At 34.1% G+C, this 23835-nt stretch overlaps 1 protein-coding gene across 1 annotated transcript; it reads right to left on the bottom strand.

Moving 5' to 3' along the window:
• Window positions 1-227: 227 nt before the first annotated feature.
• LOC133199510 (transcription factor E4F1-like) lies at window positions 228-19225 on the bottom strand. Its single transcript, XM_061335319.1, has 15 exons — window positions 19119-19225; window positions 18520-18753; window positions 15202-15295; window positions 14805-15099; window positions 14521-14647; window positions 13940-14018; window positions 11708-11840; window positions 9941-10105; window positions 9624-9782; window positions 3572-3633; window positions 3146-3312; window positions 2675-2892; window positions 2346-2544; window positions 1914-2050; window positions 228-976 (listed from the first exon to the last, which is right to left on the bottom strand). The coding sequence occupies exons 1-15, from the start codon at window positions 19162-19164 to the stop codon at window positions 356-358; spliced, it is 2736 nt and encodes a 911-aa protein (XP_061191303.1). The 5' UTR covers window positions 19165-19225; the 3' UTR covers window positions 228-355.
• Between the last annotated feature and the right edge of the window lie 4610 nt (window positions 19226-23835).

Raw genomic sequence — 23835 nt, 5'->3', positions numbered from 1 at the left:
AAATAGTACATTTTCATCATATGTTTGTATTTGTATAATATCTGTAAACTTGCAACTTTCTGAACATATTTGTTAAATAAAGAACAAAATATTCAAAATCTAAATTTTGACTTAAGTCTGTTCTCAGATGATGGTCTTTGGGCTTGGTGTATATGGCAAGAAATTACATGTATTCCTTAAGGTTCAACACCTCATCCTCTTGATTATTTCACATAGTGATCAAGATCTTTATGCTTTAATAAAATTTAATAAATATACTGTTAAAGTAACCAAATATTGGTTTTTTAAAAACAATGAATAATGGGACATTATTCATAAGTGAAAATACAGGTCAATACAGAACAATTGTCCTTGATTATACATGTACATGGTCATCTGCCACACTTGCAGCCATCATGGCTTGATGTAATGTATCACCAATGTCAGCATCTGGTGCCATTGCCACTGCTTCAATTTCATTGATGGATGTCACCTCAGCATGAGCTGGGTCTACCGACTCTGTTCCCATCTCTCCTCCAACATAACCATCCCCCCTCATATCCTCCCCTGATGAGGTCAGCAATGTTATAGTTTCCAGTTCCTCCACATCCTGATTATCAGGCATTGCTGCTGGATTCATGGCCACAGCCTCGATTTTGTTTATATCTGAGTGGTCAATGGTAACAGTCTCAATTTCTCCCACAGAAGATGGTGCCATGGCTACAGCCTCTATATGATTGTCTGATACAGGTAAAGTCACTATTTGACCTCCATCATCAATTGTGGAGATGGGCATCATTGCAAGTGTTTCTCCTGTCTTAGAGTTCAGAATCTTCATATTATCTCCCGAATCAGTGATGACAACATAGTCATCCGTTACTTGAACACCCTCCAGAAAGTTTTGATCCACCTCTCCTTCGGTGATAATCTCTACATTTTGTAAGTCTTCTGCACTAAGCCCTGTCTGGACCACAACATACTCTGTGGCTTCATCCTCCTTCAAACAAAATACAAAATTAGTAATGCAAAACACGAGGTACAATATCTTAGCCACATTTCGCTCCATCTTTCTCAGACAAATGAAAGTACGGGACTCTTTTCTGTGGCCCCAAACTAAGTCAAAGACCTTAAAGAATTATAATGATTGACTATTGCAAACATGTACTGTTGTGGAGAAATGATTTTAGGTAATTTGTTTTCTTTAAACATGGGTATTCATATGTAAAATGCATTTATCCCTGCTGAGACCCATACTAGCTGGGAACATGACTTAGATGAACTTGAATCAGTAAAACAATTGAGATCCTTGCATGAAAATTTTACAAATTACTGTATGTGTACTTAAAAAAGTGGGCTTCATATTTTAGCAGCTTTGGCGCAGACAACTATGCGCTAATTCATGAATACCTCTAAGAAATCATTTATAAATACAATATACGGTACGGACATGTATAGTGCTAATTCATGATTTTGCCAACAACTCCATACCGTGTGACTGCGCTCAATTATGAATACGCCAATTTATGTACACGTACAGTACATCCTACCTATCCTCGAGAAGAATTTTAAAAATTTACTACATACTCATTTTTATATTGAACTCAAAACCTCTTTTTCTGAAATAATTTTAAACCACTTTATCAGGGATGTTTTGTGTCAAATTTGGTTAAAATATGTTCTGTGGTTCTGAGAAAATGAATATTTTGAAAAGTTGATACACAAATGGGCAACAGATGGACAATAGACAAATTGTGAACAGAGAAGCTCACTTGAGCCTTTTGCTTTTGTTTTTGTTATTGGAGAGGTTCAACAGTACATGTATAGATGAACAGACATTTTTTAAAACTCTGCATAGAAAAGTTTTTGTAAAGTTTTAACATTTCAAAATGAAAGTTGATTTGGTACTGGATGTTACAGTGGAGCGAGTTCCCTACTTGTGATTGTTCTTGTGTTGAATCCTCGTCTACAATATACTGCTGGGTGTCTGCCACAACAGAGGAGAACTCGGCCAATACAGTGAACTCCTTCTTTTCTTTGTCTCGAGCCTCCTGAAGTTGTCGGTTGCAGGGTACTGAAATGAGAGAATGCTTATAAATGACATTGTTTGTACCTTTGTAATTATCAACTGTTGAAAAAGAAAATCAATACCCTACCCAGGCATAAATTAAAACCTTTTACATATATCTTTAGCCTTCAAGTGGCAATTCAGAGTTCCATGTTAAGCTCAGCAAATGCTCTGTGACAATGTGGGCATTTAAATGGACTATCTTGTATGGGTGTAATACCTTCAACCTTTGAGTGACAATGTTCATGAATGCTCTGTGACAATGTGGGCATTTAAATGGACTTAATTGTGGGTGTAATACCTTTAGCCTTTAAGTGGCGATTCAAAGTTCCATGTTCAGCAAATGCTCTGTGACAATGTGGGCATTTAAATGGACGTTCCCCCGTGTGCATTCGCTGATGTCGAAGCAGGGACCCTTTCTCCCTGAATCTCCGACGACAATATGGACAAACATACGGCAGAATGGTGGTGTGAGTTCTCAGATGAACCTTCATGGCATTCTGAATACAAAATATAATAAAACTGACATTATTTTACTAAAATTCATCTTTATCACAATGTTAGAGATTTGATTTATACTTTATAAGAATGCTAATATCATTACAAATAGATATCTAACTGAACACTAACATTGGTTTTAAATGCTTTGTGGCACACAGTACACATAAATGGTCGGTCAATAGAATGGATTTTGAGATGTTCTCTGACATGGGATATCCTCTTGAATAGTTTTCCACACTGGCCACATTTAAAGTTCCTGGATTCATTGTGGACACTGAGATGTTTGGACAACGTATCCTTAGTGATGAAGCTCTTCTGACAATGGGAACACTTGTGGGGTCTATCACCTGAACAATGAAACACTGTATGACTTAACACTAGTTACAGTAGAAACAGGGAATATATGATACATGCATATTTCTTTACATATAATGATGGTGAAAAAATTTAACAATAGGATATACAACTTCAGACTGGCTTTTCTCTTGCATAAAAAATATTCAGTACTTCATCATCATCCTGATTTCATGATAATGACTATTAGAGACAAGACCAATACCAAAATACTTTAAAAAGCAATTCATACAAAGATGTGTTTACCCATATGGGATTTCATGTGAAGCCTGAGATAATTCTGACTCTTTACAGCCCGGGCACACACAGGGCATTTGTAGATGTTTCTGGCTCTGTGAATGGAGGGTTCAGGTTCATCCACCTCCAGGCTGGACGGAAGTTCTAACAACTGATTTACAGCAATACGAGCAATCCTACAAATAATACCAGGTATGTCATATTTTAATTTAAGTCATACTTGAACTGAATTATGGACAGCAAAATACATGAATATAAAGGTATTCAACAATGGATTTGTGAACAAATTCATGGGCATGTATACATGTATACATGTACTATAAATAAATATAAATCAATTTTTAGACAGTTTGTTAACTTAATGTATATGCTTAACATATCATACAGGTGTACTTAATATATCACTGTTCTGTTTATTAGGAATTATACATGTACCTGCTTTGGTCTTGATTGGTCTCTGAAGTTCCTTCTGGAATCTGACTGATGAGTTCTGATCCCTAAATACAACAAGAAATTTTAAATATATGTCAAGATTACAAATGCAATAAAGAAATTTTCAAATGTGTCAAGATTACAAATACATGTATAATAAAGAAATTTTAAACATGTGTTAAGATTACAAATACAATAAAGAAATTTTCAAATGTGTCAAGAGTACAAATACATGTACAATAAAGAAATTTTAAACATGTGTTAAGATTACAAATACAATAAAGAAATTTTCAAATGTGTCAAGATTACAAATACATGTACAATAAAGAAATTTTAAACATGTGTTAAGATTACAAAGACAATAAAGAAATTTTTAACATGTGTCAAGATTACACATACACTAATATTAATGTTATGTGGAGTTATTTGCGCAACACATATGCAGGTGTCGCTACATGTATTTAAGATTCAAGCAATACATGATTAATCCAAAATAATTTCTACATTCTCCCTTTTGATTCAGGCACTTTTGTAAGGAACAGGTTTTATTTTTGACATGAAAAAAGTGTAAGCTTACAAAGGGGGAGTTTTGATAAGACTGTTTTTCGGCCCCTCAAGAAATATATTGAAATTGTGATATGTTGTAGATTAAAGTGTTATCTTCCTAAAAATATGAAAAAAAATTATACTGCACATTATCTGGTCACGTGATAATTAAAAATTTAAATATACCCTCTTCCCTATATTTTTGGAGGGATCATATTTAAAGGGGGTAATGGAGTTTATTTAACGTCAAAATCATAAATGAAATATTACAAATGTGAATAAAGACATCAAATAACCAATTTCAATATTTTTCTTTACAGAAAATTAATGATATTTATTTTATTTGAATGAGTTTTAAGGTGCAAGATTTTTCTCGTGTTTTAATTGTAACTTATCTTTCAAAGAGGATGAATATAACATATAAAACGTATATGAATAATAAAGACAGGAATTTTCAAAAAATGAATCAATCGACAGTTTATACCTAGACTTAATAACCAATATATAACATTTTCCCGTACGTAGAAAAGCAAATGTAAAGATATATAGACAAGAGATAGATAAAATTAAACTGTCATTGACAGGTGTTTGACACTGCTTGCAACACATTTTTATCAACTAAAGTTATTGTGCTAAATATAGTATTAATAAAATGTACCGTAATATCATTAAATTGAATTTTAAAAAAAAATTTTGAAATTAACAGATTTCGGAATTCGGTACGATTAAAAAATGCAGCTATTCATATTTTTAGAGTATATTTAAAAGAATCATACTGCAATGTACATTGTATTTAATAATACCAAGCGTATTACTACCAGTCAAATATTTTATCAAGATAGTAATTATTAGTCCCATACCGGTGAAGCTGGAGGGGTCTATAGATTTACTCATCGTCTGTCCGACTGTTTGTCCGTCCGTCTAGCTGTCTATTTGTTAGTCTGTTCCACTTGGTTTTTCGCACTTTTCTCTAAACGCTTGCAGATATTGAGCTGCTTTTGGTATTTATAGTGTATCCTGAAGAGAAACAGAGTTTGAAATTCAAGTTTGAATTTCGTTAAATTCTGCTTCATTGATTTTTGACGGAATATTACAAAATCAAAAAAAAGGGGGGGGGGGGTCGGCGTTTTTTTGTTTTGTTTTGTTTTGTTTTGTTTTTTTTGTTTTGTTTTTCTAAAAAAAAAATCGCATATATTGAGCTGATTTTTGTTATGGTATATGTGTTAAACTTGAGTTATAGATCAAGTTTGCATTTTCTTCCGCTTCAATGACTTTTCAAATAGGGCATTTTCAATTTTTAATGGAAACCAGGTTATACTTGGTGTGCCGATAGTGGACTTTTATTGCTAATGCAGTGCTTACAGAATGCGTGAATAAATAGCCAAATGATAAAAAAAACTAAAATACATTGAGTGCATGTCTTCTATTCATTCTTGAACTTAAATTATTCATTCTTAAACTTAAAAGTATTTACGCATATAAAGAGGTGCATTATGTTTTCAGCAAAAATGAGACAATCCAGGCAAGCGAGGACCTACATGTAATTCCTCGCGCTTCCCAACTTCCTTTTGATACGTATGTTGTTTCACCAACTCTAGTCACTATTTGATTTGCAAGACCATAGTCGCAATTTAAAATACATTTGTAAATACCAAATGTATGTGTTAAATCATATCCTGCAGAAACGTACAAATCAACATCCAGTCTTAAAAGTAATCTACGTTCCCTACATGTAGACCATACGGAAATATATGCGAACCTTCTCTAACAGATTGAAGCGATTCTATTCAAAGGAATGGCTATAACCATATCCATGATAAAGAACATCAATGAATGGACTGATTCTTAAACTTCTCTTTAGTTCTGTCAGTCATTGGAAAATGTAAGATCCGGCATCTGTTACAGTTCTGGTAATGTGTAACCCTAAATGCATCATCGGTGCATATTTCTTCAAGATAGGGATTATAGTTACATGAAAATGAGACATGCTCCAAAATATATACCCTGAGCATTCATCAAGAAAATGTAAGTCAGATCTAGCATCTGAAGCAAGTCTGACAGTGTGCATCCGAAGATGCATCATGAAGCACGTCCTCTCAACAAGTGCTTATAGCTGCACTGCTCCATAAACATTAACCTGCTTTAAAAACATTAACCTGGACATTCTTTAACTGAAAATGCAGCATCTGAAACCCGACAGATGACATGAAAACACACTAGATCAGGTGACTCTGATGATATGAAAAAATTGATTAAAACTTTTAATAACCTATTCGCCTATAACGATGGTATTACAAAAGCTCCCCCAATTTCGTGTATGTGAGCTAAATATATGACGTTAACGTTATACGCAGGCGACGAAATAAGTATGGAAATAACGATAGGATACGATTATGTTTTCTTATGTCAATATTTTCGAGAGTTCTCTTTGGTTTAGAAAAAATATGCTACTTTTGGCTTTGTATTTTTACACGGCGTCAGATCAAGTAACCAGGAGCTTCTAATTTTAGATATGCAAATTTTAGACAATTTTCAATTTTTGGATATGAAGTGCACACGCGACACTTATCATATTTTAAGATATTAGTGTGCAGAGTATATCTAAGTACTGAACAAAACTAGGTGAGTGTTCCTCATGCACTTCATATTCTAACCATCGATTTATAAATGCCACCCTCTTATATTTTCCCATTAGCCTAATGTTAAAGCATTTGAGGGTACATCTAAGAATGTGCCAACTACTGCGTGAATTCATCTCATATAAGCTCTTGAAATATAAATAACAAAAATTAACATATATATCTTGAATTCAAAACCAATTTTGAAAAAATAAAACGAAATTTATTTTTATGAAAATAAGTGGGCCGATAAGCGGCCTTATCGAAACTCCCCCTTTTATACAATTTATAAAATAGGAGGTTTGTTGATTGTTGGGTATTATATGTCATATTTTAGGGGCGGTAATAGGTCGTCTGTGTGACTCTCATGCAGCCTGTACAACTCCAATAATATCATTGCTTCCTTACAACAACAAGAGGCCCAAGGGCCTTAACGGTCACCTGAGTATAATACAACAATTTAGAAGTTAAATACACTGATAGATGAAGCTTTGTTGCCCTAAAGCAAGAGAAGCAGGAAGATCAGGATCAACAAAATAGTTAGTCTAGTATTCAGCATCAACTCATAAATTAAGTTCTAATCTGTCCCCCACTTAACACTATCACCATGCAGACTATTAACAAACTATTAGTGCTTCTGTACTATTTTTAAACCCATATTAAAACCTCTAGCATTGACCTCTCTTATGGTCTTTGAAGAACTTTTAATAAGATAAGTTATTTTTGTCTCATTTTTATTTATCTATTACTTATAGGTCTACCTGATTATTAAAACTAAGAAAGTACTTTTTGAATTATACAATAAACATTCTTGCATAATTATCTTATTCTATTAACCTTTCAAATTACATTATTTACAGTGATTAATTATCAAAGGTGAATGGAAAAGGGGAATAACTTCTCTCAGTAGAATACAAATTAATAGAGCCCTGCCCAGGACCAAAATGTTTAGAAAAATGGTCCAGATGTTCAAAAATCTGGTAGGAATACGCTTACTTATATCATTTAAACTTTTACTCAGTTTGCTTCCGATATGCTCAGAAGCAGAGAAGAATTTCACAGGTACAATGCATTTTCACTACAGATTCAACAAAGCCTTACCCTAACACCAGAACCCAAGACCAAGGGTCAAGAAATTTACAAATTTGGAAGAGTTACCCTCATCATCATAACTATGGATTTTAAAGAATTAAAACTTTTCTACTATATTATCAAAAGCCCCCCCCCCCCCCCCCCCCCCCCCCCCCCCCCGTTATGCCAGAACCCCTGACCCTAGGACCACAAGATTTAAAAATTCTGTTTGAAGCTCCCATTTTCATCATAGCTAAGCAATTTATTTATCAGCTCAACACTAAGGAGCAGACAGGATTAATCAATGATTAATTAATAGAATTAATGATTTTTCAGTATATAATCAATAGAGCCCCCCCCCCCCCCCCTCCTCAAGAACCCCAAAAACTGAGGCCAAATATTTAAAAATTTTAAGAGGCATCTTTGCCTATCATAATCATGCACTTACATGTAGTTTGTTTAAATAATCTCCAGTAGCAGAGAAGAAGATTTTCAAAGAATCAATGCATTTTCACTAGAGCCCCGCCCTAACACCAGAACCCCTGACCCTGGGGCCATGAAATTCACAATTTTGGAAGAGGCACTCTTGCTTATCATAACTATGTACTTAGTTACTTTATTTAATATCCAGGAGCAGAGAAGAAGATTTTCAAAAAAATAATGCATTTTCACTATATAATCAATAGAGCCCCGCCCTTACACCAGAACCCCTGACCCTGGGGCCATGAATTTCATAATTTTGGAAGAGGCACTCTTGCTCATCATAACTATGTACTTAGTTACTTTATTTAACACCCAGGAGCAGAGAAGAAGATTTTCAAAGAATTAATGCATTTTCACTATATAATCAATAGAGCCCCGCCCTAACACCAGAACCCCTGACCCTGGGGCCATGAATTTCATAATTTTGGAAGAGGCACTCTTGCTCATCATAACTATGTACTTAGTTACTTTATTTAATACCCAGGAGCAGAGAAGAAGATTTTCAAAGAATTAATGCATTTTCACTATATAATCAATAGAGCCCCGCCCTAACACCAGAACCCCTGACCCTGGGGCCATGAAATTCATAATTTTGGAAAAGGCACTCTTGCTCTTCATAACTATGTACTTGGTTACTTTATTCAATACCCAGGAGCAGAGAAGAAGATTTTCAAAGAAATAATGCACTTTCACTATATGATCTATATAGCCCCACCCTGGGGCCAGAACCCCTGACCCTGGGGCCATGAATTTCACAATTTTGGTAGAGGGCTCAATGCTTATTACAATGATGCCAACAGTTTGACTGCTTGACGTACAGGAGTAAAGAAGAAGATATTTAAAGATTGTATTATTTTTGGTGGTTTTAGCCCCACCCCTCAGGCCCCAGGGGGGCAGGGACCATGAAATTCACAATTTTTGTTCCCCTTCACCCATAGATGCTATATGCCAAATTTGGTTGAAATTGGTTGAGCGGTTTCAGAGAAGAAGCTGAAAATGTTCAAATGTTAACGCACATCGCACGACGCACGCCGACGGACAAAAACGGATAGCAATAGGTCACCTGAGTGACTCAGGTGACCTAAAAATACATATATGTATTGACTGGCACTAAAATGTTTAAGAAATATTTTTTACAAGGTCTAGAAAGAGATCTCTCTATACATTTGTTTGAAATAAGTACCAGAAAATATTCATTTAAATTTGTTCAATCATAGCAAGAATACATGCAAAAATTTAATACTGGTGAGCAACCTACATATAAATGTTTATACAAAGTTTTTTCTTTATCTTTCAGCATACAAATGACATTCCGTGTTTATGAATTAATTACATACCTTCAGTTGATTCTGATGCAATGAGGTCATATGATCACTGAGCTGACTGCGACTCTCGGCCACAAAATGACACATACCACACCTGAAAGGTATGTCTGCCAGGTGGGCTCTAAGGTGAATCTTCAAAATATCACAGGACAGAAAGTCCTCCTTACAGACCTATAAACAGAATAAACTCTCAAAACCTACAGGTATGCTAATAAAGCTTTTTGTAGAATATGACAGAATAAAAAAAAAAACACTGACATATATGTACATGTATGAAATGAAAAAATCCAGGAGCAGCATAACTCCATAAAAAAATCATTCATTCATACTTTGCACTGAGTTGGGTTGATGATTTCTTCTTCTAGGATGTTATCTGTAGATATGGTTACCCCATCCATACTGATTTCCTCCACTGTAACCCCTACCTCCCCATTCTCATTGGATGCAATAACCTCTGCCACTGCACACTCTGTCTCCATATCCTTAACAGCATCCTAAAAAGTCAGACATTATAAGAACTATTTGTTATTATCAGTCTACTGTAGGTTCACATCACCACAGCTCCAGACCCTCATATTCTTTGTCAAAATATTACATGTGCATTCATTTTACAAACAACTTAGAAGCTCATGTCCTCATAAGTGATGGGAATCAGTAAGAATTTCATAATCGTTGATCAAGTTACTGTAACTAACTAATTATTGTTGATAATCAGACATTTACAAAGTATATCAATTTAGTTAATTAAATGGTAAGAAAGGGTAAATAACTTCTTTCTGTGGTTGTCCAGCTGCTCCTTCATCCATTTCGTAGAAACCAAAGTATGTCCATACCCGGGAACATGCTTTGTTACCCGGGAATGGATACAATTGTCTGTTTATCTGCGCCATCGAGATACACAAATAAGTTAATAGATAAGTCACGGTTGGAATATTTGGCTTAAAAACTATTACACTTGTAAAAAAATAATAAACCAATTCATCAGAATAAATATTTTGTAATCGAGTGCTTGGATTAAGCCAACAATCGACCGATTATCGATTATAATCGACGACTGGAACACCACTAGTCCTCATTAGCTACTACTATGTACTACCACTGTTTGTCTTTAATTTTGGAAAGTAACATAGCATAGATGATAGTTTTTATGAATATATACCTGCTATTTAATTGTCAGTCTCGATGTACAGTAAAACTTGTTTAGTATGAACATGGATAACACAAAATAACAGCGATTTTTTTTTCAGATCCCAGGCAAAATTCATACATTTTTTATTAAAAGTTTTACAAACTCTGATATAACAAATTTACAGATATAGCATATTGATTTTGTGTCACATAGGGTTAAAAATACTAAATTTTACATCTTTTTAACAAACTTTTTACATCTCAGAATTTCAAATATTGAATTGACATTAATTTTCCTAAGTATCAATATTTGAAATTTAATTCAACAGAAAAATTTAGTTCTCCAAGGTAAGTTTTGTATTTACTACTTCTGAATATATTTGGTAGTCATATTGTAAATAAAATGTGTTTATAATCCATGAATTCACTATATATACTTTTTTAAAGAATTTCTTTTTATATATGGATATTTACGAACTACAGATATAGTGAAATTAATTCGCAAGTCCCTGGGACATTGCTATAACCAAGTTTTAATTTTGTATCAAACAAAACGGCAAAAAGGGTAATCTCATTACAATGAAATGTTTTTTGACATGTCCATATAAGGAGCTACTTGATAGATAATTCAACATACATGTATATTTATAATTTTCCACACATACATGTTTATGTTAAAAGATTTAAAATCAAGTAATGTTATCCCATTGAATGTGAAATTATATTAACGCCAGTTTACCGATTACCAACATGATGATGATTCATGTTGTACTCCTTGTCAAGCTTGGGAAACCTATTTTAAGTGGAAGTGAAAAGACCAAGATTGGATGAAACTATTGGACATAAGGTTCAGTTTTACTCGTATAAGAAATCGGACCAAGTTTAAATGTGCCAGCCCAGTCTGACAGTCCATGTTGTTCACATTCACTGTTATCTGGAGTTTAATCTTCAATGTATTTAGATCTCACCTCTTGTTCCTGGTCCTCCTTCTCTGGCACTACTCTAGTCTCCACTTTTGCTTGAGGTCCATACATAGCATTAGCAGACCACCTCTTTCCATATCTTGGCAAATCAAGGTCTGATTTCTGCTTACATGGTATTCTTAATAAGAATGTATAAAAGTTGTTTGTTAATTGTCTAAAACTTAATGAAAATATACTCTCTTATAATTTTTTTTTATAAGACTGTAACAAGATTAGAAGTCAAGTTTTACATTTCACGACCTTTAACAGTCTTTTTAGGTCAATGGACACTGGAGTTGAAAATTAGTAAGGTTTTCTGATCCAAGTTTGTCCAGTGTCATTATGTCTGTATGTAGTTGTGATCTGAATGTTTATTGTTTGTCTGACAAACGACAGTATTCTTGGCTACCTCCAGGCCATTTTCAAAGTTAACATAATGAAATTCCAATTACATGTACTTTTATACACTTATTTAGATATTCATCAATTTTCATGAAATTTGAATTAATTATCAAAAAAAGAGAGATAACTCTATATTTTTGTTAAAACTCAAGAATGGTAGAAAACAAAAGAATATTTTTAACCCACCCACCAACCCACCCCAACAAAAATTCCTTGTAACAGGTATCACACATTGTTATTTAGCAATTAGATACCAAAACTTTTGTTGTTGTTGTTTTTTTTTTTTTTTGGGGGGGGGGGGGGGAATGTTTACAGAGCAAAATATACAAAAATGGTCAATTTAATATGACCAATTTTGAATGATATACAACTATAAACTTTGACTTAATGAATCAGTTATACTTAATTTTACACAAGTTTATCGTACTGTGACAGATTAAAAGGTCATTTATCCATATCCAAGAGTATTTTGTTACATTTTAAAGTCAGATTTCAATGGGGAAAAAGTGCACATCCTCTTAATGAAAAGAGCTGTATTTAACAGCAATGAATTAAATAACGCTGGTATTATTGATCAAGTACTAATAATACTTATCTATCTAATACTTAACTATCTAATACTTATCACATTCCTGAATGTGATAATACAAGACATTCAGCGATATAATTGATTTAGTGGAAGTTGCTTTCTGCTAAGGGCACTAAATAGAATACACAACAAATGTAATCCCTTTACAGTACAGAGTTGTGGAAAACTGTCAGTCATGCCAGCAAAAATTGCGTGTGACCGGTAAAATGCTATCGAAGTCTGTCCAAATGACCGGCCCTTTTTTGTTAAAGTTTTTTTGTTTTTCCATTTATCATCTAAGCAGTTCCCAGTTTAATTTTCGTACCTTATATGCAATTGTGTAATACTTTTTCGTAACACGAGATCGAGGCTGTAAATAAAAGCGAAATCAGCATATGATGGTTCTCGTGACCTATTAAATTTACAACTGGGGCAGAATTACCGGTAGGTTGAAAACATAAAGAAAAAGACAAACACAAGCTAAACATGAAAAATCTGACAGAAAGAATTCAAATACAGTTGGGGAAAGCAGTAAATCTAGTACTTCCTACTGTCCTGGATTTAGTTTTTTCATCGATCGTGTTGATATCTTTATTATCCATGCAAAGAATTTCTTCAATTTTTTGACTCATTTTCTATAGGTTAGTATAATTCTAAAATGCATAAATGTTTAAAAAAATTACGTTTTCTATGCTGAATTAGCATTGTCACCTGCCCAAAAGTGGTGAAATCTAGTACTGTTATAAATGCAAAATATGAAAACGAAAGAGGACTTGGAAATGGAGACTGAATGTTATATTATTATTAAGTAAATACTAGTAGATGTGTAATGAAGTGAGTAATTGTTATGCTTTTTTTATTTTGCGATTTACTATTTTGGACCGGCAAAAATCACATCGGACCGGCTTATTTTGTCTTCTTGCCAGTCCGAATGACTGGCTATCTGAAAAAGTTTTCCACAGCTCTGCAGTAATGTAAACTTATATAATTTGGCGGGTAAACATATTTCAGCACCTTTTGTAATTCTTGTCCGCTAATTCAAGTACATGCTAATTTATGATTAAAACAAATAGGAGATTGGTTCCAAGTGCACTTAAATTCATGATTAAGATATCAGTTAATAAGAAATATTGTGCTTAATTTTGAATGTGTTACTTTATGTACGTGTACAGTATTCAGTGTTCATAACTTCAAAATCAGTTAAGCTTGCATAGTGTGTGTTATATCAAATGTGTGCAGTCTAGCACTTGATATAAACATAAAATTACCTTGATTTTAAATGTCTTGTAAGTGCTCCAGATTCTGTAAAAGTTCTTCCACATTCATCACACTTAAATGGGCGTTCACCTAATGAAATACGAGTAAATTAAAATAAAACTGAAATGAAAGAGAACTAAATATTTCTATATCTACAACATTTCAAGACAAAATAGAAATACAGGTTAGTACCGGTAAATACTTCCACATGTACATCATTTTAAGATTAACAAAATTTTGTTTTTCTATCTGCACTTCTAGTTTCATGTTAGAGCCCAAATTACTGATCATCGGGGACTTGGTTACTTTTCCTCACATGCAGCAAAAATTGAAATCTATTTACAGTAAACATCTTTTGTAATGTACTCGGTTATAAAGTGTCTCCTGATGTAACATAGCCCTTTCATATTTCCAGAAAGTTACTATATATTTCATTGGATAAAATGCTGCTTACAATGTATTCATATCTCATTTTGCTTTGAGATTTTTAATTGTTGTTTAATTCATACATCTGAGAGCAGTAGGCATTTCACTAATGGTTAATATTTGTTAACATTCTCCTACAAAACATCAATATACATAATTTATAAACCTGTGTGTCGCCTCATGTGTCTCTTTAAGGACCCTTTGGTTTTGAATGCATAGTTACATCCCTCTATGGTACAAGGAAAATCTCTTGTGGATGAGTGAGTCAGCAAGTGAGCCCTTAACACAGGTGCCTGGAATATAAAATCAATATCCAATGTCAAAATTTAACTCATGCATCAAGGATGATTAAGAAGAATATTTGACTGACAACACATGCTTATAGAAATCAAGTCACAAAATTCATCTCCACAACCTTTATCAATGACATCTAACAAACAAAAGCATCACCTCTTTAAATCTGTTACCACATATACTGCATGCATAAGGCCGGTCTCCCTTGTCTGCAGTTTGGAGAGGGATGTGTTCCACTTGTACTTCTTTTGTGCTGCTTTTGAGTGTCACACGAAGCTCCTCCTTGATATTGAAATCTGCATCGGTGGGGTCTGAGTCCTCTTGGACATCTGGTTTATTCTCTTCCTCAGCCTCCCTCTTCTCCTCCCCATCAGAGCCATCCCCCATAGAAGTGGTGTACTCCCCAGACTGATCATGCACATATTCTACATGTCTCCTTAATGTGGCCTCCCTTTATTAAACAAACAGGTTTCTAATCAGTGCTTCCTCAATGGTATGCAAATAGTTGTACGATATTAATAACAACAACAATAATCTAGGATATATCTTTTACCTGTTAAATTTTATGTCGCATTTTGGACACCAGTAAGATTGTCTTTCTGTTATCACTAATTCAGGATTAACTGGTTCATTAAATTTCTTCTTTGCTATTCAATATAAAAATAATAAACATTAAAGAATACATAAAGTAAAACTGACACAGTCTTCACATCTTGCGTCTACTACATTAACAACGTCTCTACCAATTTTTACATGCCCTAACTAAATATTTGACTTCAGTTTTGTGAAAAAAATTGTCTTTTTGACTTATGTCATCAGTGTTGATAAGACCATGGATTTATCAGCCTATTTTGGGAAATGTCATTTTTGGGGAATTGGGAAAGAATTATCGGCTTTTTGATGAAATTGGAAAAAATTAAAAATGTTGCTTAAATCGTGTATTCAGGTGTAATTTATTTAACATTTCAGCATGAACTCTAATTTGGGCAAACAAACAGACAATTACATATGATCCAACTTCATACAAAATCAATTATGAATAACAGACTAATAAAAGTAAAATTGACTTCAATGAGTATAAAGTGTTTATAATACAACTTAGGGTAGTACATGTGTGTATGAGATTCCAATTTAGGTCATTACAGAATCTGTTTCTGGAAAATATAAACCTTCTGCAAGTACCGGTATACATTTTCTCAAAGTCCTCTTTTAATATGTATTAATGGATTGAAAATATATTTTTCTATTTGAAATAATGCCTACAGTCCTTACCATTCACTCGTAGATCAATTGAGTAGGTAGACATAACTTAATAAATCTATATAATTTCACAATATCACCATTTTCAGAAAAATGGAGGAAATTCAGATAAAAAGTTGGCGATGTTTTTACAGTGTTTTTAAACGTGTTATGACTGTACCTTTGCTAAATGACTTAAATAGATGAAAATTACAGACAATCTGACAATTTTCCTTGTGTTTTTCCAAGATAATTAAATATAAAAACATTGTTCACCAATTGGGAAAAAATACTGCCATATTGGGAAAAACTGAACTCATTTTCAATTGGGAATGGGGCCGAATTTCGACCCCTGATAAGGTACTGATAAATCCCTGGTCTAAGACACATGGCCAACTCTTTTAACAAGACTGCCAACCAAACATTTTCAAATATTTTAAAGAACTAGATGTGTCATAAAGCCACAAATGCCCCCGCAGGCAGCCAAAATTTCATATTTAGTTTCATATTTAGTTTTGATTTGTATTCGAACTTGACCTGTATTTTCTGGTAAAATACCTGCATATGCAATTTCAACCTTATACACTACATCCCTACAAAAGTTAGAGAGTGGAAACTAAAAATTTCTTCTTTTTTTCTATGTCCAAGAGAGATAACTCTGTCAAAAATCATCGGACCAAGACCAAATTTGAACTTGACCTGTATTTTCTGGTAAAATACCTACATATGCAATTTCAACCTTATACATACATCCCTACAACAGTTAGAGAGCAGAAACTGAAAATTTCTTATTTTTTTCTAAGTTCAAGAGGGATAACTCTGTCAAAAATCATTGGACCATGACCAAATTCAAATTTGACCTGCATATTCCTGTGACATATCCATATGTCAAGTTTGAGTTGAATGTGTGCAACTGTTGCCGAGATAATGAACAGAAAGTGAATGATGACATAATGACGGAACAGGGTAACACTTTATGCCCCGGCCATTTTATGGCGGGAGCATAAAAAATTCAAATTCTTTCGGGTTGTCATGCATATAGCCATATACCCAATGTCTGCCTACCTATACATAGCCATAAATGCAGTGATTGCAGTTTCTACACATTCTGAATTTTGGATTCCATGTAGAAATCCTATTTACAGTTTGTATACACAATGTGGCAGGATTATCTCGAGAATTTAAACAAGAGTAGAAAGACATGGGATTAGTAAGTTATGCTCCATTGCATGTGACACCTGTGAAATTGATTTCAAACTGTGTATGCACTTTTTTGGTCAACTATATCACTGGTCTGGTTTAATTACAATGTTATTTTAGTTATATCATGTATATAGAAAACAAATTTTACCCCCTTACTTGACCAGTCATTGACTACTGCATGCAGATGTACTTATTTGGTACACGTTGTATATATTATGTAAAAACGAGAGTTCAGAAAGTTCAACAAATCTTCTAAACAATGTTGTAATCACTGCTATTTTTGAAGAAATTTGAATTTAGTAAATGCATATTAAACAATTGAACATGTTGAAAGAGGGGGTGGGGGGTAATGATAAAATTCTGTCAGACGTAAATGTTTTCTTTTGATTTTATTTATTTCCCTTACCTTATTTCCCAATTTTTACACACAAACAAAACCAAGATAGAAATTATCAAAGAGGGAAAAAGGATCATCTTGGAGAAAAAAAAATATACACATTTAATCGATCAGAGCCGAAATCATAGGCTAGCAATCCACTGTATAAAATGTTTACACAAAAGGCAGTCTACAATGAAGAAAACATTCCACATGCCAAGTTGCAAACTGGGCATGCAACTCTTCATTTTTTACATGCCCACTCATAACTTAACATGTACCAGATTCAGTGCATTGGACTCCCTGTTTTTTTTTTTTTTTAATTGCTGTCATAGAAAAGTTGCTTTGTATAACAGTATACAGTTATTTAATGTCTAATTAGTCAATGGACCAGAATATTTTTCTCAAGATGCTAGGAACAGCTCAATGTGTCCTTTTGGCCTCAGGCAATAGAACACATTGATCTGTTCACAGCACAGATGGGAAAATGTTCTGGTCTTTTGACTGATCAGACATTAAATAACTGTTTTATTACCTAATATGAAACCAAGTATACGGGCACTGCCAGTCCAAAATTTGCAAACTATTGACTGGCAGTCAATAGATTGCAGGTCCAAAATTCACAGACTACTGATTGATGGACCAAAAGATCAATCTTAAGTTACTTAAAGAGTTAATTAATTGAATATACAGAAAAAATAGACTCGTGGTCGGACATATTGCCACGATTTTGCCAATTTTTTATCATTGGCCTCTTTAATTTCCCTACTTTGCTTTTAAATTTCAACATTTCAATATATAGCTTTAAAACTTTACATATCATACACCCATATGTAATGAAATTAAAATTAATTTAACTTTAGTTAGAAAGACACAACCAATTAAGAGTAATTTTTAGGATAATACCAGGACTGTCACATACTTTAGTAAACAAACATGTTAATGGCAGAGTTAAAAAATCTTTATTATGTCTCTGAGCCACCCAAAGTCTACTTATGTACACATGTAAAATCCCAGCACAGTCATTCTTTTGTTGAGACAAAACACTCTCACCTCTTTTCTTTTGTTGAATGTTTTCTTTTTCACTGCCCTTTTCTGGTTTTGTTTTCTCTGGTTTCTGGATGAGTTGAGGAACCACCATGCGCCTGTCGCTGGTTCTGGAGAGCTTGACTTTGTAGTTGTCATGTTTCACCTTGTGTTGGAGATAGTCACTTAAGTTTGTAAAAACAAGTTTACACTTTTTACATAAGTGAATGTCTTCATCACCCTCAGTATCTGTGTCAAATCCTATAACAAAACAAGAACAAAAGAGATGTTACTATATACCCAAAAACATTCTTTTATCCTACCCGGAATTTCATGTTAGTTTTAATAAACTCTAGACTCGTGTTAAATCTGTTCCGTACAGTTCAAACCACAGTGCGCTAGGTCAAACACGTGTTACTAAATAGTCATCTAATGTACTGCATGAAACAACCGTCTGTAAAGCTGCAAGACCTTGTGGTTCAACAGCAATGGCGATGCCTTTACAAGTGCCAATAGTGTTTTTGGTTCTTTGAAACTCTACAATATCTTTTTTATTTACATTCACACTTTTTTCTCATCTAAGTAATTTGCAATTATATAATATGCATGAATTTCGTCTGCTTTACCGTCAAAAATAATCGTTTCTGTTGTCTGGTTGTCGTTCTCTGTCATGGCGTCTTCCTTGCGACTGTCGTAATCTCAACTTCCTGTTTTGAGAGGCGGGTAATTTGAACCCATATTTCCACTTTAATCTTCACCGGGAAAGGATCATTAAGAGTACACAACACTATCCCCACTTTCCGTGTTTGTATGTGTGTGTGTGGGGGGGGGGGGGGCTTTTGCACTGTTTTTCAACTTTTTGGGCATTTGAAATAAAACCAAATACTGTAAACAAATAACCGAATTAAGCGACATGAGCGAGCCACTGATGTGATTTTAGATAAAAACCTTTACAAATGCACCGAGACCTACATGTATATCAGAAATGCTACTGCATATCAAATAAATGCCGCAAGTAGCGTGTATTTATCATTTTCGAAATTTATTTGTGGTTTTCATAAGAGGCGAACTGGGTCGTTTTCCTATGTGTGTCGATATCATTAAAAGCAAACTTGTCTCATCAGAAGTCCCCCAGTGAACTGTTTTAGGCCCACTGCTCATCTTCATCTTCATCAATGACCTGCCATCATCGGTGTCATCCACCACTCGACTCTGCTGATGACACGGGAGTGTACACATCCCCTTCTTCCCCCAAGCCATCCGGCTGTGGAACTCACTACCAGGAGGAGCAGTGAAGGCCAAGACTCTGGACAGCTTTAAGACCCAGCTGTCCAGTGCCAGCCACTAGTAATCACATCTGCCTTTTTAATCTTTAATTTTAAATTTTAATATGCACTGTACATAGACACTCACCCCCTCACGCAGAGTGCGATAATACTTAAGTGGTTTGCGCTGAACGGGAAGAAGAAGAAATATTTTCAAAGGATCGCTAGTTCTAGCCGATGATAATTCACTACTTAAAGAAGCTATGTATGAAAACAATGTTTTATATGAAATCAAAATCTATTAATTAAAATTAGATGCTAGATCCGCTCACATACTCGCTACACTAAGTGGAGGATCTAACATCTAATTTTAATTAGATTGATGAAAACAACGAGAAGCAGTTGGAGCAGTAGTATTAATTTTATACTTAGTTAACTAGATATACAAAATCTTGTACATGATTAAAATGCTGTTTCAATAGGTGCTAATAGATTATGTGAAAAATATAAAGCCACAGAATGCTTGTGGCAAATGATCAAGAGAGTTTGGAGAAAAGGAGTAATACCGAGATACTTGAGGAGAGCAGAAAGATGCCTATTACCTAAAGAAAAAGATTCAAAGAGCATCAGCAAGTTTCGTAGCACCTCACTGAGTTTGGAAGGGAAGATGTTCTTTTCGGTAGTAGCAATTAGCAAAGAGGATGTCAGCGTACATACCACCGAACGATTATCCACCCAAAGAGGCCGAATTTATGGGTTTTCGGCTGTTTGGAACACACCAGTGTCATCATTCAGCTAATAAGCGAAGTCTAAGAGAAGGAAAGAGACATGACTTACGTATGCTTAGATCTGGCAAATGTGCATGATTTTGTCCTGCAAGAGCTTACCAAAAAGGCCATGCTACATTATCATGTTCCACCATACACAAATAAGCAGCTACTTTAAAAATATCAAACTGTGGTTTATCTTCCATGACATCACAACTGCCCGGCAAAGACTGGAAAGAGGAATTGTAACAAGTTGCATAATATCACCTACACTGTTTGTGATGGTCAAGAACCTAATAATCAGTGCACCTGAGAGAGAGAGAGAGGTGACCCAAGATACTCATCAGCAAACAAAGGATTTAGACCTGACATTAACAACAACACTCATTTACAAGCAAGATGGGCCTTAAAATCCCCGGAAGAAACAGTAATTTGGGCAAAGATGAAATTCAAACCCAAGAAGACATGTAGCATGACAGTGAAGAAGGCACCTTACGGAAAGATTGAACTTAAGGCGCAGGGTGGCGTTATTCCATTTATCACCTAGAATCCAGTCAATTGCACGGACAGATGGTAATTATCATATTTGGAGATGCAAAGAACAAGAAGAACGTCCAAAACCACCTTTGCGAATGACTGCGGAAGATAGATAATACTAGCCTACCGGCAAGTTCAAAACATTGATCTACTAAAATGTTTTTCCCATTTATGCTGTATGAAATTCAGCAAGTAGAGATCATACTCGACATACGCGACATCACTGGAACACTACTGGTAGACAAGGTCTGGTAACAACAAGATACAGACAGTGGAGATCAACAACAAGGTAAGAGAGACACGATATGGTGCAAGACGAAGAAGGTCAAGCAGAGAAAGATCAAAGAAAGTTTATGGCTGTCGAACTTGGACAATAGACCCTTTTCCTATGACAAATTTTGCCTAGGAGTTATTTCCCTTAGCCGCCATATTGTAGGGCAACTTTCCCAGATCCCTTCATTATTCAACCAAGTTCAATTTCTTATACTGGTTACTGAGGTAAAGATAACACTATTTTTCTTATGAATACACATTTGTTATATCCTCTATTAATTCATGATAATAAAATTGTAAATATTTTCCCCAATATCTTTCTTGAATGCATGTTTAAAATTGGTTGCTCAAAGAGGTAAATTCACTGCTTTGCCATACAAGATGGCGGCTAGGGAATAACTCCTAAGCAAAATGTGTCATAGGAAAAGGGTCTATAGAGTTCATGGAATGGTCTGTTCCCGAGAAGATTTCGTGATCAAATCTTTGGAGGTTAAAGCCATAACGGCTTTCATTTTTTTCTGAGGCCATTTTACGATTTATTTTCTTAGCTACTAACTTGCTGAGATGGGGCCTGGGAGAATAACCAGGCTATGTGGAGAAAAAGCAACATTTACCCAAATACTGTTTGGATGCAGGATGGCACTCCAACAAAGGCGATATAAGTGGAGATGAGACGATGTGATACATTACTGAAAGAGGGAAACATCCGTCCAGAAAGGGCCCAAGTCATCATGCTATACAGGATAGTCTTGAAAAAAAATCAATTGTTACGTGAAATATACATGTGTATTTCATACAGACACTGACAAAGGTGAAATACTGAATCGCAGCTTTGTTAAGAAATTTGTGAATAGTAATTTTTCGATTGCATATTGCACAATGTGAAATGCTCAAAAAATGCATATATTTCAACATTATGTATATTTTTGTGTACTTTTTATTTTGTTTGTTCGTTTTTTTTGTTTTTGTTTTTTTTTTTCTTTTGTATAATTGTTAGGATCAGAAAAATGAGAATTCATCATAATTCTAGATCATTCAATGTCAATGTTTGGATTTGAGTACATGTACTATTTTAAAGTCACGCTTTAAATTCATGTACTCTATATAAATTTTCTTTGAAACTTACTTTAAATTGAAATACACTGGGTTAATTGTAAATTAGTGAAAGACAAAAATAACATTGCGAGATTCTGAGACTCTATGAACTTGTTGATTTCATGGTAGCCATAGGTTTAAATGTTAACATACATCGATTGTCTATCAAAGTCAGTGACGATATTTGAATTAAAGATTACAAGTTTATGAACGATTCCCCTTCAGCAGTGTTGAACTATTAGTCAAGTCAATGGTTTGGTATGGATTTTGAGTCAAGAGTTGACCACTCGAAGGCACGAAGACCCCAGATGAACGTATTTATTTAAAAGAAAACAAGTCTTAGGATTGATGCAAAAGTGAAACAATCATTAAACTTGTAAAGTAAATAAATGTGTTTTTCTGATTATTGGTTTGAGGGTAATATACTTTAATTGTTTGAGATCGGTCACAACAATGGAGCACAATATTTGCTCGCTTCCTTATTTGTGACCAGAGTTTGAATAGTGGACACTCACTTAGGCAAACAAGGACACATGAATCAGGGGCTTGTATATTTAATGTTATAATACTTATATGAATGAAAATTAAAGGTAGCAACGAACTGTGATAGAGCCGATGTATTAGGAAATTCTGCCTAATCGATGTGACGAATACCAAGGAAAAATTCAGCTGTTCCTTGCCGCTTTGCTAATTTCTTTGATCAAATTGCTTGCATTTAAAAAAAAAATTAAGATTGTAGAGTTTTCACAATTTTGAATTTATTTTTTATAAAATGTAGATTACACCGGTTCTTTTTTTAAAGCTTTAAAAGATAATAAATCAGGTGTTTGATTTTTAAATCTTGACTCAGAAGGAAGAGAATAAGCATGGATTACCTAACAGCAGTCGCAAAATTTTCTGGACATTTGCATAGACATAAAAAGGTAAGGGAAGGGAATTTGTTTGCTTTGACTCAAATGATATTTGCGAGAAAAAATTAAAATTTTATACATTATTCTCAATATGTTCTTACCCTGTACGTGCTGTTTTATGTATATAAACATTACGCTATATTCTTTAACTACTTGGAAATTTACTTAATTTTATTTTGAGACGGTGTCATATGTACCTAATTTTAAATTCTTTTCAATCCAGTCATGGTTAAATTTCAATGTGTTAAATAAAGTTCTCAAAAGCTACGTGTTGTTAATATATGTATCTTCATGTTCAAAAACTTTCTGATTGAAATTAAATAAAAAGTGGCGCATTTAAGGTGTTAAATGTACCACATTTTATATGTTTTCAACACGGTCATGTTCAGATTTTAATTGAGTGAAATACTACATTAAACGGACAAACACATAGAGTAAAATGAGAACGTCTAAATGATGGCATCGAAATTAAAAATGGTCTTAAATCTATTGATC

The sequence above is a fragment of the Saccostrea echinata genome, unplaced genomic scaffold (assembly GCF_033153115.1).
Source record: "Saccostrea echinata isolate AGI-Se365-2 ecotype Australia unplaced genomic scaffold, CSIRO_AGI_Sech_v1 ptg000034l, whole genome shotgun sequence".
NCBI lineage: Eukaryota > Metazoa > Mollusca > Bivalvia > Ostreida > Ostreidae > Saccostrea > Saccostrea echinata.
Note: the sequence above shows the minus strand (reverse complement) of the source record. Positions and strands in the feature narration are given on the sequence as shown.